At 35.6% G+C, this 16,432-nt stretch overlaps 1 protein-coding gene and 1 non-coding gene across 6 annotated transcripts; both read right to left on the bottom strand.

The window, feature by feature from the left end:
* Positions 1-93: 93 nt before the first annotated feature.
* TRNAY-GUA (transfer RNA tyrosine (anticodon GUA)) lies at positions 94-186 on the bottom strand. The gene is made up of 2 exons: positions 150-186; positions 94-129 (listed from the first exon to the last, which is right to left on the bottom strand). It is a non-coding gene; the product is annotated as a tRNA-Tyr (tRNA).
* Positions 187-2,046: 1,860 nt separating this feature from the next.
* On the bottom strand, positions 2,047-15,469 carry LOC147406781 (uncharacterized). Of its 5 annotated transcripts, XR_015176582.1 has the most exons (6): positions 14,999-15,442; positions 11,724-11,819; positions 9,838-10,442; positions 8,766-8,852; positions 3,434-3,975; positions 2,047-3,400 (listed from the first exon to the last, which is right to left on the bottom strand). XR_015176582.1 is itself a non-coding variant. In XM_086434993.1 (5 exons), exons 1-5 carry the CDS (start codon positions 15,230-15,232, stop codon positions 3,705-3,707), a joined length of 1,293 nt encoding a protein of 430 aa, XP_086291119.1. In that variant the 5' UTR covers positions 15,233-15,442; the 3' UTR covers positions 2,047-3,704. The 5 variants fall into 5 exon arrangements, 4 of the variants coding, with proteins under 4 accessions (XP_086291119.1, XP_086291120.1, XP_086291121.1 ...); XM_086434993.1 differs by having other exon boundaries at positions 2,047-3,975; XM_086434994.1 differs by having other exon boundaries at positions 2,047-3,975; positions 11,724-11,813.
* Positions 15,470-16,432: the final 963 nt, after the last annotated feature.

Genomic DNA, 16,432 nt, shown 5'->3' with positions numbered 1-16,432 from the left:
CATTTTAATATTCACAAATCTATATTTATGATTTGGAATTGGGTTTGTAAAAAATTAAAAACAAAATCATTATTTGGCAAAAATAGACGAAATTCCGACCTGCCGGATTCGAACCAGCGACCTAAGGATGGCAACTTGGATCACTCCCACTACAGTCCTCCGCTCTACCAACTGAGCTAAGGTCGGATTGTTATACTTTTAACGATTATTTTAATTTTATAATAAACATTTTTACATATCAGTCCAATTTCCATCAATACAGGTGGCAGACCCTAATTGTTTCTCACTACTCTAAAATTGTTACAATATTTATAGAATAAGTCTACCCTTACTAGCTTAGTCAGATTTCAAATTTTACTAAGTGTCATTCAACTCCCCTTGTAGAATCCAAAAACATGATACGATGCCATAAGGATGTAGAGGACAAAACTTTGAGAAGTTTGAATTTCTAAAAAATAGTTATTTTTCACAGTTGAATTTGAAATTTGGGAGTTCATTACGAGTGCGTTAGTCATCCATTTTCAAAATCATGGATCAAATCTAAAAAAATTATTTTAAAGTTTTTTTCTTATCTGAATTTTAAATCTAAAGGGCTGCGGTGTTGGACTGCAAATTTAATAATTCATTTGAGCTCAACGATCCTTGGTAAGATTTGAAATCAAATCTTACTCAATTAGTAAAGAAACTGTTTCCCATATTTATAACGTCAAACCTTACAAGGTCCACATGGAACTTGCAAGCAAATCTTGATCACTTTTTGTTTTTTGCTAACCGAGTGTCCGGGCCAGCTTGCGCGCACCACGACTAATCTCAGGGAGGACTACCATAGCAAAATCTTGATCACTTTGGCAACTAATATGCTCCACAAATATTACGTTTGTTTCAAGACTTAAATACGTATCTTGCTTCAAATCCAATTCTTGTAAACATCCCATCATCCAAAAAAATAATTCTTTAGATTCAATAAAACATCATCATAAAGTACACTTTGACCCCCTATGATTTGGCATAATTTTGTCATCCATGCCTTAATCTTTGATAATTTTACTTATGTGACACAATAATGTTTCAAATGTTATTTGACCATTTTAACCCTCTTATTTTATATTTTTATTACAAAAAAATATTAAATTTTCAAAAGACAAAAATGCTAAGGCGAAATAAAATTTTATTTTGGTGATTCCTCCGTGAAGGGTAAAATAATCAATATATATATAATTTTATTGAAGGAAAATATATATGGAAGGGATCTAAATGAATCCCTAACTTTAGCAAAGGTAAGGGTAATTGTCAAAACCTTAGAATGTCAAAATGGAATTACTACAAACCATAAGAGGTCAAAGTGTAATTTATCCATGATAATTTAGATAATCCACAATATAATCAACCCATTTAGAACTTGATGAGCTTTTTCGGATAAAGAAGAAATGCTATACTCATGAGGTCACTAACAAATAGAATGATTATTTGCACCTCAAATTCCAAATTTAATTTAATTTTATTTTATTTTATTTTATTGTTTGGAGTGTCATAAAATGTAGGTGTGGGGATATAAGTAGTCTAGTACTATAATAGATAATCCATAAAAATTAAAATGCTTGCCCAACCAACCTAATGAATAAGAAAGGAAAAAACCACGTTCAGCAGATACAAAAGTAAGCCATTACTATCAAAAGTAAGAAGGAATCAGTGGTGATGGATGCATCACTTCAACCCTCGAGGTTCCTACCCTGCTTTGCTTTCAAAAAATGCCCTGTAAATTATATCTAACAAGATATCTGCATCATGATGAATTCTATTTCACCATTCAACTCTATATTGAGACTTCGAGATAGATAGATAGATATAAAGAGAGAGAGAGAGACAGAGACAGAGAGAGAGAGTGTATGTGTGTTGTTCAAAGGCCCTAAAGTGAGTCAAACATTGTGCCAAACAATTTTTTAACATATGGGATTTCGGAAGGAACTGATTTTTTTTTTTTTGATAAATATAATATATTGAAAAGAGCAAAAATCAAATACAAGGAAGCCTCACAAAAACAACAAAGAAAAGGAACAAACAACATTAGTGATTATAAAAGGAGTTCCATTTAAATACAAAGTCATCAAAAGAAATCCCCATGAAGTCTATGTCCTACTTAGACCACAGGTATACATATTCCAAGATCTCTAAGAAACTTGCGTGAGAGCTTCTAGTCTTACTATTGAACACCCTGTTATTTCTCTCGTTCCAAATCCCTTAAACAATAGTCGATGGTAGCATAGCCCACAAGAACCATTTTCTGGAATGAAAAGTATTATTGACTCATTCTTCTAACAACGAGAAGAACTTACGAGGAAAGACCCAATTAATACGGAACAATCCAAGGAAAATAGACCAAATGTTAAAATAAAAGGAACAATGAATTGAAAGATGATCAACAGATTCTCCTTCCCTCAAACAAAAGGAAAAATAATTAAGGGTGATCCAACCCCTTACAATCAAATTATCCATCGTAAGAATCCTATCAAGGGAGGCCAACCACACAAAGAAAGAGATTTTAGAGGGCATTAACTTGGACCAAATGATGGATCCCGAAATGACTCGCTCAGCAGAAGGAGTGAGCCATTTAAGGAATGACCTGACAGAGAATCTCAAATCCTTAGCCTTGATCCATTCCCACCTATCCTGATTACTTTCATTGAGGAGAAATGTATGCAGGAGATCAAGGAAAGATGTTACCTCAGTTAGCTCACAATCATTAAAGTTCCTCCTGAACCCCAAATCCCACGAAGGATTGGACTCGCTGCGAATCAAACATTGTTGGATTGAGCGATTTTTCTTAATAGAACAAACATACAAAGATGAAAATTGAGTCGCCAGAGACGAAGTACCACACCAACTATCTTCCCAGAATCTGATCCTGTCCCCCAACCCCGCTTTGAACCTAATCCCTTTCTCGAACTCCTTACTAACTTTCAGAACACCTTTCCACACACTACACCCATATAACTCTTTAGACTCACCACTCTTTAGCTGATTTTTTTCGAAGGATGATCTCTGTGATTATCCTCACTAAAAATCAGTCCATTCCAAAACTTCTAACCCCATCAAAAGTGATTTACAAAAATCGGACAGTCCATGATCTTCAACTTGTGAAGAGATCATCCTCACAAAAACTCAACTCATTCTGAAGCTTCAACGAGTGGTTTACAACTCATTTGGCTCTCTTCAGGGCCTCCGAACGCCACTCATATATATATATATATATATAAAGTTATTAACAAAACTAAATAAAATACTAAAAAAATTATAATGAACTTAGAAGTAGTTTCTACCTGATCCCGTTTCAGATCCAATCCTGTACTCAAATGAAGCTTTGACTCTACTAATCAGATTGATGAAGAAACAATTATATCACCTAATCAGATTGATGAAGAAACAATTATATCACCTATAAACATTTAATTTTATTCCACAAATATGAATATGATTATAAGATGCGAAGACCGAATAAACATTTAAGATACTGAGGTACACATGCACATCATTTTATGAATAAAAATAATCTAAGTTAGATGTACAAGATAAAGCATGAGACCATATATGTTTTAACTAAAAACTAGTAACTTTCATTGCTTTCTTCCATATTTACTGATTTAGCAATTAATGAACTGGTTTGTGAAAACTGAAAAAATACAATAAATGGCATATGAAAGATGATGTCACCCCCCTGAATTTGTCAACTGTGGTCTACTTGCTATTAGTGTAGTTGATATTAAAAGAATAAAAACAGAAACATAAGCCATTAGTACATGGGATTCCCTAGCAAGAGAGCACTGGCTGACAGTAACTGCTCTGTTCCTTCCGAAAGTCGCAACAACAAAACCAGGGTCGTCCCTTGCATCCCATGTCATGGCCGGAACAGTCACCTCACGGGTCCCATCTCTGTGAGTATGGTCGCAAAATTCATGGGTGTGTGCACTGAATATTATCCTGCAATAAAACCAATAAATGATTTATCATCTCATCTCTTCTTCATTTTACTTGTATTTTAATTTTCCAAATAGATTTGCAGGCTTTCCCTTGGGGGGATGGTTGAAGATTTGTTTTGGTAAGACATGATAAATGTAGGAATTTGATAGAGATAAGCCCTAAAATAAACAGAAATGGGAAAGAATTATAATGGAATAAAGGTCCAACATCAAGAAACCTCTACCCCCAAACACCAGATCTGACACACTGTACAGGCCATAGCCCTAAAATCTGATTGATGATATACTCTTAAGCTCTGCTCAAGGTATTAAATTTCGAATTGGGTGCCTATTTTGGGTAGGATAGAAATGAAAATGTTTCACAAAAATATTTCAGAAATTAATATAATTTTCATGGAAGTGATCAAAATATTGAGGAAGTTTTCACTTATTGTAGAAAATTATAAATCAGCCACGAAAATACACTCATTAATCAAACTACAACGAACAACTATATGGCATGAGAAAATGAAGATGAGTGGCATTCTACAACATGTTGGTGCATGTATCTATGAGATGGATTGCCACCAAAGTCCGATACATCAAAAGGTGATTCCTCCAATCCAAAGAAAATCAAGAAATGACCTTATTGATCCTTTCGATCTGGACTTTTAAAATCCAAGCGAACTGTCATCGGAAGCCAATTCCAACTCGTTTCAAGAACCAAGTGATTACGATCCTACAATCGACAGGATGAAGAGAACTTGAATGCCGAGCTGTTTGAAGAAGATAAATTTTATCTTGCCTCAGTGTAGACACCCCATTTTTGCATCCGCCTGATTAATCAACTCGTCAACCCGATCGCAATGATTCCCAATGATGGATGTGTATTCCATTGCCTTATTTTGTTATCCGATATGTTTCAGAAATCCGGATGAGGTATCTCGAATTGACAAAATCTTAGAAACCACGCTACGTTAGGAAAATACGACCCCAGAAATATAGAAATCATCATCTTGCAGACCAAAAAGAAGTTTCACGATAAAAATAACTAAAAATTGACCAAATTACCAAAATACCCCTAACCTCAAAATAACCCTAGAGCCTACGTTACGCTTAGGAAAACTCTCTCGAACACATAAAATAACAAATCGGAACCAAATAAACCATTTCGCCAATTTTAACAGAATTCGATAAAATTACGAAAATGCCCCTCATAAAGTTCATGACCATTTCACACAAAAAATTTCATAAATGACACAAACTAATATTTCCATTGAATTCCTTACGAAAAATCGATTCTAAAACATCCTAGAACATTAAAAACCGACTTAAAACGTGAAAAGTCCTCTCCGGGGGCAAAACGGTAATTTCACAAAGTTCATAATTAAAAAATTCGAAATTAATAAATAAAACATTAAATAATTAAAGTGAAACATTAATGAAATTAATTTAAAATTTTGAACGAAGAAATCGATCAATCGGGTTTTCAAGTAAAATTGTTGAGGGTTCGTGAGATATTTCTTTAAGGACCCCTCCATTTGGGGGTCCAAAGAATTAAAGATATTTTAGAGGGGGGTTCTCCAAAAATTAAAAGTCAATCAAGCAAGACTAAGGTCAAGGTATTAAATTCAATCAAGTGAGACTAAAGTCAAAATTAAAGTCAATTAAGCAAGACTGAAGTCAATATATTAAAAGTCAATCAATTAAGACTAAAGTCAAAACATTAAAAGTCAATCAAATAAGACCAAAAGTCATAATAGAGTTCTAATTAAATAATAACTCAATCTAATAGAGTTCTAACTTAAAAACAATTCTACCTAAAACAATTCTAATTAAAACACAATTCTACCTAAAACAAGTCTAACTAAAACACAACTCTAATTAAAAGAACTCTAATTAAATACTAACTCTATCAAAATCAACCCCTAAAAACATCTATAAATAGAGGTGCTCACACCCTATTTTCGTATCAAATCATAAATCCTAAGAGAAGTAGGTCTAAAAGCCCCCCTAGCCTCCCATAAACCCTAGTTTTGGAGTCCCAACTCCTTACTTAACATCCCTCCTTCGATTTTAGCCTAGAAAACACCTAAAAGCACTTCGAAAACACTCCAAAACCCATAACAAACTCGAAGAATCCAGATAAAAAAAGGAGATACCTTGCCTCGGAGATCAGAAATCTAAATCCGGAGACAGAACGAAGTAAGGAATACGGTACAAGGAGCAGTTTTTGTCGGATCTGAGGGAACAAGGTCTTTGCTATCGGAAAGGTATATTTTCTTTTTTTTTTATTATCTAGGTTTTTTTAGCAATGTAACTTATTTGGGAAGTTAGTAGAGACCGGCTTTGGCCGGGCAGGGTTGGTGCCTAACACCTTCCAACCCCGTAACATGATCCCCGAATTCAGTTTTTTCTGTTCTAGATTAGTTCTTTATCTATTTAGAGTCATTGATCGGTTCCTAGACCGTAATAACCAGGTGGCGACTCCCAAACCTCAAGGTTCAAAAGCGGATCCGCGCACCCCGCGAATCGAGGGCGCTTTCACTCAGTCAGATATAATGAAGTGGTTGAAGAAAAACTTTCCCTTGACTTCTGGATAAGAAACCACCCAACCTGACCAAATCATTCTTTTTCTTTCTTCTTTTCGAACCAACTCAACCGTACCACTTGTGCATCACTTAAAGAGTTGAATTGTTGTTTGCATTGAGGGTTTGGTGATCACATTCAACTTATTCAATCATCATTTCTAACAATCCATGAACGTAATTACCAATTATAATACCATTTCATAAGAGGATTGAACAATTGAAAAGTGGAATGGATTAATTGACAAGATTATAAAACATTGGTTAAATAACACAAACAAAATGCAGTAACTCAAGAAATGAGAATGGTGCATTGATTGAAAGACAATCATAGTCGCTAAATACCTTGAAAGATTAGAAAAATAGGCATTTGAATTGCAGCACGAATGGGTGAAGTGACCGTTGTTGTTACTGTAGATTGAAGGCCTACACATTCAATCCACTGATTGAAAGGAGAAAAAAATTAACATCAAATCTCAAAGCAACTCTACTTGAGAACGTCCTTATAAGTTCCTCTTTATAGGATTTCTCCTCAATCCCCAACTACCCATATTTATTATTTAATACAATTATATTTAATAATCCTACCAACCCCACATCATATTCTCACCTACTCAATCCAAAACACAAGCTTCCATGGGAGAAACATCCCCCCTAAAGGTAAGGAAACCCCTTCCCCCCAATTTATGACTTTTGTTTTAGGCTCAATGAACCTAGATTTTTCTTCATGATGAAATAAACTCTAAAATCATTGATTTCTTCAACAATGCAAATTCAAGATGAAACTACAAATCCTTAACTCTCTCAACTTTGTGAATCTCAAGATTAAATCCTCCAAGTTAATTGGCTCACTCAAGACTTTTCAAAATTGGTCTCGAACCTAACTGGGCCAAAATCTAACAACATCATTTTTTTATAGGTAAATGCCTGGTTAGTACAGGAACATTGTTAATTGTTAATAGTTAGCATAAAAAGTATGGGTTCAAAGGATTTGACCTAGAACCTGGGAACAACCTCTACAAGTCTTACCACTTAGCTAAGTGGCACTTCTTAACATCATTATTTATTATGATTTTTTATAGGTGGCTTAAATGAAAATTAGGAAAACCTAATGGGAAACATTTCGGACATTTTTTCTTGATGGGGGAATTTTGGAATTTTGTTTGGTCTTTTGTTTGTTGGGATTTTGAGTCTTGTGGGTAAAGTCATCCTAGTAAATTTTCAAAAATGCATTAATTTCTAATTTTATCGTTCTTAGTCTTTCCACTCATCCATCTTTGCTGTATTCAATCTATCAACATGTTACTTCTTGATCGCCCAATATCCAAATTCATAAAACTGCTCTTACCACCGTCTCATAAAATTTTCTTCTTAATTCGATTGGGATGTGTCAGCCACAAAACACTTCAGATGCATACCCTCCATTTTAACCATCCAGCTCTAATTGTATAGGCAACATCCTTACATACAATAGAACCAAACAATGTTACCTTGACAAGAGGCATGAATCTCAAGGTATTAGGCTGATTTATACAGCCATCCCCTCCACTTTTGAGAACCTTAGACAAACACAATTGCATCTGCCACTTTTCCCATCAATTGAATTAGTTGTATGAGTAAAGCATCTAACTGTATTCCCTCAAAGGCACTCATTTCCAATTGTTTTTCCTAGTTCTGAAAGTTTTCCATCTCAACATCTTCACCATCTTGTTTCTTGATTGTCAAAGAAACTACCATTATAATATATATATAGCTTGTAATATGTCGTCTTACACAATTCTCCCTTTAGTTTGATTGGTAACTGGATACATAGTCCTCACCTTTTCCTTTCCAAAATTTCATCAACCAACAGTTATCTAATGATTATGGTTATGAAATAAAAATATGCACAAAAAAAGAAAGAAAAGAAATGGCACCTCAACTCAGTTTCACCAAACCTCTATGTCAAAAGACCAACACCCCAAATCACACCTATCAATTCTCTGTGTATGCACATCGGCATGAACCGACAACAGTCATAATTTGTTAAAATTGGAATTATTATCTAAAACCAAAAGATTAAAGTGTATCAGCCAAACCAAAGAATAACTACTATATGAATAGCAAGGAGCATGCCTCTCGATAGAATGGATCCATTGGAGATTCACAGTAAGTGAGAGACAAACAGTCCAAAGAGTTAAAGTAGGAAAGATAGTTTTCTACTGGTTCAAGCACACTGATTTACCTTGGTTTGAGAGCTTGAAAGATGTATTCAGTTGCATTTGGGGGGAGAGTATGCAACAACCCATACGGTCCCGACCCAGCGAATGCACTGCAAAGAAATTCAAGGGAACTCAACAAATGAGATCCTACCATGATATAGATAATGAGCACAAGGTTGAACTTCAAGATAGACAAAATTTGGGCACACAATTGAGAATACAAATAGAATAGATATGTGTACACACAAAAAATACTCATATATACTGGACCTTTATGAGCTAATAAGAAGGGGAATGAATGATATTCTAGTCAAAATTCTGGAGATTTTAATAAGTTTATAGTATAACCCAAGCAATTGGTAATAAATCAAGAAGAAAATTTATAACATATTTTCTTGAATTCATTTTCCTCAATTACAATGCATTGGTAAAAGCACATGAAAAGCAGTCAGAATCATACAATAACAGGAACCACACATGAAATGTTAGACTGTATTTTACTAACAACATGCTTTTAATAAACTGCAGTAGTCAAAAGTTGACCAAGTAAAACCACAAGCCATGACATTATCCAAAGTTAGAATTCTATTTAATGCTGCCAACCAAGTGAAAAAAGCAACCTTTGATGGTCATCTGACTCCAAGTCATAGACAGCAGAGATCTCAAACTAGAGTGGCTCTGCATTAAAGCCTTGTAGAACGACTTGACAGAAAAGACCCAGTCCTGAGTATCCTACCATAACAGCTGAACCTCATAATGGCGGGGGGATAAAGACATTTGAGAGATTTCATATTCACATCCCTAATGGGTGATAAAAATAACGGAGAGGACAACCAAAAAAAAGTGTTTGAAGTAACGAAAAATATTTGAAGATGGACGCCTTAGCAGAAGATGTGGCTCTAAATAGAACTGAATGAAAGAAAAGTTCCTACTACCAATCCCATATATTAGCATGACTTATGTTGATGATGATGATGAGATCATTGCAAATTAACTAAAAAATAACACCTTTACTAAGATAAATCTAGAAGATATAATTTTCACGAAATTCAAGGTGCAATCAAGATCTACTCCTTATACAAGAAACACACCTACCGATTATCAAACATTTTTGAATCCTCACTCTCATCTGGTCTGAGAGTAGGGGTTCTCTTGAGAACAGTGTTTCCCCCACAATTGTTTTTTGTTGTTCGATGCAAAGGGAAGTGGAGTAGGAGCACGGGACCAGAACCAGATGACATTGCATTCTCTCTCCACCCAAACTTACTGAAATTCTCCCCCAAATTGCTAGGCCCATTTGTTCCTTCTGTTGTACCCTTGGTATAAGTTCGCATATCTGAACTTTCCCTTTCAATTGCTTTTTCAACACTAAACCTTAGATCATTGTTGCCACAAAGCATCGCCACAGCATTTAATGAGACAAAGCTAATATTACTCACTTCAAAAGCACCACAACCTGCAGAATCTAATCCAGGCAAATTGCTTGCTATAAGATTAACAGATTTGACATTTACTTTACTGCATTCTCCAATATCCCTGTCACCCAGAACAATATGAAGAGGAAGGCCAAGAAAGGGGCCCAACATTCTCTGAAATTGCTGAAGCACGGATAACCATTTATTGTTTGTCAACTCTGATCCATTTGCAGAAACATCTCCCAAAACTATTAACATATCAGGCTTCAGTCTCTCAAAGGATTTCTGGATCACAAAAGAGTAAACAAAAAAGCTTAAATTATCAAGTATCCAAAAAATATTACTTGCAGCTGCAGGCACAGAGAAGACATGAAGATAGGACAAAAGTTCAACACATGAAGATCTCGTAACCCAGGCTTGTAGGTTATTACTGGTTTTACCAGGCTTAAGTTATTAAAATGAAGAAAAAAGAGGAAAGTTCCATAATGCATATCACTCATTTCCACATTCTTGCAACTTAATGCAAATAAAAATGTACATTTGATCATCAACATTAAAGATGGTAGCATCATTCAAATCTAAGAGCTGTAGCCATTATCAAATTGTAGTGGGTTTTTTTTTAGGGTTTATACTTAGACAAGATCCCATTGTAAATGGCGCAATTTAATATGTTTTCTTTCCTCAGGGAGGTCTAGTAGATCTCCTAGAGTCCTAGGTTTTTCTTGTATCCTTTTCTGGTTTCTAATACAATTACAATTATCACAAGATGTAAATAATAAAATTTTGAGTGAAGATGCAGTAAAAAATGCCTAAAACTATAACGTTCTCGCGAAATTAGATCGCAACCGTTAGATCAAGCGCGATCTAACGGTCAGGATCAATAGGGTGCTTGTTGGCTCCCTAACGTTGGCTGCCGAACAAGACCAATATATATATCTATATATGGGATGCTAAAGGAAGCACTATTTTTCATGGAAATAGCAGAAACTTCAATGCCAAATGCAACCTGAGAAAATGGGATATTAGTGATAAAAAGAAACCAGAGATCTAAAAATGACACAGGAGCGTACAATGCAATGTTTTAAAAACCGGACAAATGATTGAACCGATATGTTACTTTATTTTATCAGACCAGAGTTCACTTTGGTCAGTCTTTTCATACTTATTGATTAATTTTAAAAATATTAAATTCAATTTGGTTGGATCTTTGAACACGTATGAATGTCTTTTAAGAAATGATTTGGAATTCCATTGAATTAATACCCAAATTGTTGAATAACACAGGTTTCTTAGGGATCAGTTCTTTCAGGAATCCCTTCCCATCTCACTCGTTTGTTGGATAGTTGGTGTCCAGTGGAGATACTTTGCTAGATCAACTTAGGAGGTCAAGAAAGCAATAAAATATTATTAAATATTTAAAATAAAAAAAATCATAAAAGGTTTTTACAATCAGAACTGATGGTGCACTGGGAAATCTTATTCGGTAGTGGATCGAAAAACCACCGACTGAACCTGTCTCTTTCGCTCAATTTGATACAAAGAATTTTTATAGAGATCAATTCTTACAGGAGTATTTTCTCCCATTCCAGGTGCATTCTTCACCTCTTTCCCTATTTTCTTGTTCATAACTGGATCAATTTCTGCACTTTCCAGACTCTGCAACTTTTAGACAGACCAAAGTAAATATACATAAAGAGAGGGGGTGCCAAGTAAAGAGAAGATAAACAGGCACAGCGAAATGCTGATCTGACATCAACAGCAATCGCTATAATTCCCCTATTTTATTTATGTTCCAAAAGAACCAATTATTCATGAAAATTGGCAGTTAACATGGTTGAACCATCAACCAAAAGTACCGATGGTTCTATGTCATTTACTGGTTTTTGGTGAGCCGAACTGGGTTTTTGGAAAATCCTTGTAGGACAGGGTCCAACCATCAATCCAATCCGAGTTTTCAAACACTAGGGTAGAGTAAAAACTGGTTAGCACATCATGGTCATTAAATAATTATATCAATACGAAAAAAGATAATTAAAAAAAAAAAAAATAGAGGAAGCAAAACAATCAAGGCAATAGTGAACGAAAATGATAGAAAAGAAATCCCAATATAAACTTGTGGGTGGTGCAAGAGATTGCACTGGATCCAAAACAAACATGTGCCATCTTGATACCTGAAGCTAACTCTAAGGGTCTGTTTGATTGCATGGAAACCCAATTTCCATGGAATTTGATATCTGTAGGTAGGGTGGAAAATCAAAAGGTTTGTGTGTGATTACATCTGGAAACAATCAGGAAAAAAAAATCAAATCAAACAGGAGAAGAAAAATAATAGGGGAGAAAGAGAGGGGAAAAGGGGAGGAGGAGAGATGACGGAGACGAGGTTGCGACGGAGTAAGGGGGGAGGTGGAGAAGAAGAAGAAAAAGGAGGAGAGGAGAGAGAGAGAGAGAGACTTGACAGCGGCAGTTCCGATGGATGATGGTGATGGTGCCAATGGATGACGGTGGCCGCAATGATGGTAGTGGTGGTGGTGAGAAGGGAAAAGGGAAGAAGAGCTAGGGTTTTTTTGGGGTGGATTTGTGGATGAATTTCATTTTGCCATGGGGTAGGGTGGGAAAATGAAATCCAGCCTTGGCTGGATTTGTAGATAAGGGTGGAAATTCAATTTCCATGGAAAATGCAATTTTTCTCCCCTTTCCATGTGCAATCAAGCACACCCTAAGTATCTTGCGAATTCAAAGCGAGAAGCCGGATAAGTCATGAAGATTAGGTTTCCTTACAGTCACTTCTAGGCAATCCACATGGAACTGCCCATAGATGCCACATGGGTCACTGGACAAGGAGCATTTCAACCTTTACAAACAGAATTTAATTTAGCCTTTTCAATTAGGGTTAAGGATTTAGAAATATATTTATCAATCCCTTGATTTAGGAGAGAGTTTAGCTATGTGATCCTCAATTTAAAGATAGAGAGTCTTATACAACTAAGAAGATAGTGGAATTGGCTCAAAGAGCCCGTGAGTATTATTGAAATTTCGACAAACCTAGTAAAATAGTCATGTGTCATTTATGTTTTTTATTCATTTTGACCTTATTTATGGTTTTGCATATCAAAAGATATGACTACTCTTGTGCTCAAAAAAACTCATATGCAGTCCATGCCCACAATGGCATGTCAATCGGGACATTCCCGATTAGGTAACCTAAAACTAACGGGGAAAATTATTAGCATAGTGCAAATGTTGGGTAGTAAAATCAATGAAATAATAAATTACAAACATGAAACATTTTGACCAATACTACACTCTAATAAGGAACACAATAACCAAACTTTTGGTGGGTGGTGTCATGATCTCGCCGGTGTGCCACCCAGGCCAGGGAAAGGGTCATTGAGACCGAGGGGTCAAAATGGAGTTGTATTGTCTGTTGGATGAAATGGCAAGAGGAGTTGTGAGTTTAGTCCCATATAGACCGGTTAGACATGCAGAACGTAAGCCATAAGGGCAAGCTTAACCTTATTTGGTATGATGCATTTTAAAGTTGTGCGGGGTAAAATCCAAAACAAACAATATCATACTGGTGTGGGTCAAAGGCACTAAGATGGTATCAAAGCCAAGAATGGCTCATCTAGTTGGGTGAGGAGAATGTCAAGATCCCACCAGTGTGCCTAGTCAGATCAAGAAAAATGCTACTAACATAGAGGGATCAAAGTGGAGCTATTATGTGTGTTGGAGGGAATGACAATGTGAGTTTATTCCCACATTGACTAGATAGATGTTCAAAGCTTGGGCTACAAGGCAAGCTTTACCCTATCTGATGTGACACATTTTAAAGTGGAGCAAACTGGACATTATAATACTTGCGTGGGCCAAAGGTGCTACAAGTGGGCTTAGAAGAGACAGATTATGGTATTGACATTTACAATAACAGATAAAACTACGAAGTGGTTTATTTTATTTGCAGTTTTGTATCATGGCACTTGCTTGTTAGGCCTGTTTGGTGTGAACAAACCCTAAATCGGTGTTAAACAAAAATTTGCAATCTTTGAGAGCTTAGTTGGGCTCCATCGACCAAAATTCTTTACATAGTTTTGAACGTCCCAATGATTTCATCAAGAAAATAGCACAAAACTCTCTTCCCAAAAAACGCTACTCAAGACCACTAAGTTTTGTGCAAAACATTATGAATTCCGGCACTTTTAGGGTGTACCAAGCATGGACTTAATGACAGAGAAATCATTCTCTTCTAAATCCAGTAAGGCCTATTCGCACATCAGTGGTCATTCTAAGAGTTGACATTTATCCAAAGAACCACAGTTTACAAGGCATGAATTGTACTCTTTCCTAGTAATTTGAACTTCAAAGGTACAGTAAGACATTAAGGGTCTCTTAATAACCATGCTTTCTTTCTACTCCTACTACCCCCCACCCCCAAAAAAAAACCCACTCACAGGGGCGGAGCCAGGATTTTGCTCATGTGGGGGCAACCAAGAGTAGAAAAAAATTTGTGGGGACAATTAAGAGTGAAAAAAATAGTTGTGTGGGGCAACTAAGAGTGGAAAAAAAAATTGTGGGGGAAATAGTGGTAAATTTCTTTATCCACAGCTAAAATCGGTCGCAATAGCACATTAATCCATAGAATTTTTGTGGGGGGCCAGTGCCCCCACTCTAAATCCGCCCTTGCCCACACACACACACAAACCCCTGAAACAGCTAATTTACTGATTTATCTTCAAGAGATCTGTAATTTATGCACCGCCATCGAACTGGATTATAATTATAAATTCAAATCAACCACTGAAACACATTAAAACGCCAAAAAAAAATTAGAATTAAAATCATACCCTAAAGAACTTGGCCATGTAAGAGTCTCTGAAGTAAATGTTCATGAAACCTGCTTCAGATCCCATCAAGAGCAGATTTGCCACCATCATCACCTTAAGTTCCTCTGAATCTACCCAATCTTCTTCGAGGCCATTGCGAGAAACTATTTCGCAAGATGGAATCGAAATCCGCTCTTCGAAAATCACCAAAGCAGTGACGAAGATCAGTGGCAAAATCGATTTCCAAGCAACCATCTTTCTCGGCTTCGAACTCTACTACATCTGCAAATAGAGATAAACGATGATGCGAGATTCCATCCGGTTTCAGAGAGCTGAAATCTAGGGTTTGGGACCTCCGTATGTTTTTCGTCATCGTGATCTAAATGATCTATCATCTACTCCTACCACCTCCGCCATTGCTGATTAAATTACTGTTTTTAAACGTTGTGATTTTCAAGAAGTATAAGGGTATTTTTGTCTTTCAGCACGATTAAATTACTGGCGTCTCAAAAATATAATGGTATTTTTGTCTTTCCCATTATTCTTCTATCTAAACCCTGAGTGCGTTTTTGATACACTTTTTTCTAAAGTTTGAATGGAGGTGGTCCATTTTTAAATTTCAAACTACATAAATTTTATTGTTTTCTGTTTTGATTCAGATTTCAGATTTTCGAATTGAAATTAAGAAGTTTTGAATCAATGATGAGGACATTGAATGAAATTTGTGAAGTTTTGATTTCTAGTTTTCTTGACTTCAGAAGTGTTATCAAATATAGTCTTAACTCGTATCTAGTCTGAATTTGAGTTTATATATGATTTCTAGTATGTTTTTTTATTAGATTCCTACCTCGTAATTGATTTGGTCTTTAGTACATATCTAAATTCAAACATATCCTTTCACATTAAATAAGATGCTAACAAGATTTTATCAGATTAATGAGACATCACATGTCAAAATTTACTATTTCTCTATTTTGCATTAATGATCTGAAAAACTTACACATTAGACTTAAGTGTTTTCTTAAAAGTCATGAACACATCTTCCAAAGCACTTAAATGCATTTCAATTACCATCTTATCGTACAATTGGAACCAATTATGTGGAGACACTTGTCTTATGGGCTTACCTAAAAGTATATACTCTAGTAATTGAAGAAAATGAGTTGATTTCCAATCTCCATCTCTTCGAGTACTATTCATCTTTTTCCATCTAAGTATTAATTTGAATGTCGGAACATCCTTGACAGGCTCCACACCAGGGCTCTACCTCACCGAAAAAGAAGATCAAAGTCAAATTATCTTGCACGAGAAGAAGATTGAAATCCAAACTTACTCACATAACAGAAATGCTCAATCTCATCAACCTTTAACACATACCTCAAAGAGGGATATCCGCCATCAAGGAATAGTGCACAAATCTTGAGAAGTGGAAGACTCAAAAAAATCTCTACAAGA

Source organism: Akebia trifoliata, chromosome 3 (genome assembly GCF_017979445.1).
Source record: "Akebia trifoliata isolate Shusen 1 chromosome 3, ASM1797944v1, whole genome shotgun sequence".
NCBI classification, from domain to species: domain Eukaryota; kingdom Viridiplantae; phylum Streptophyta; class Magnoliopsida; order Ranunculales; family Lardizabalaceae; genus Akebia; species Akebia trifoliata.
This window is presented reverse-complemented; position numbering and strand designations above follow the sequence as displayed.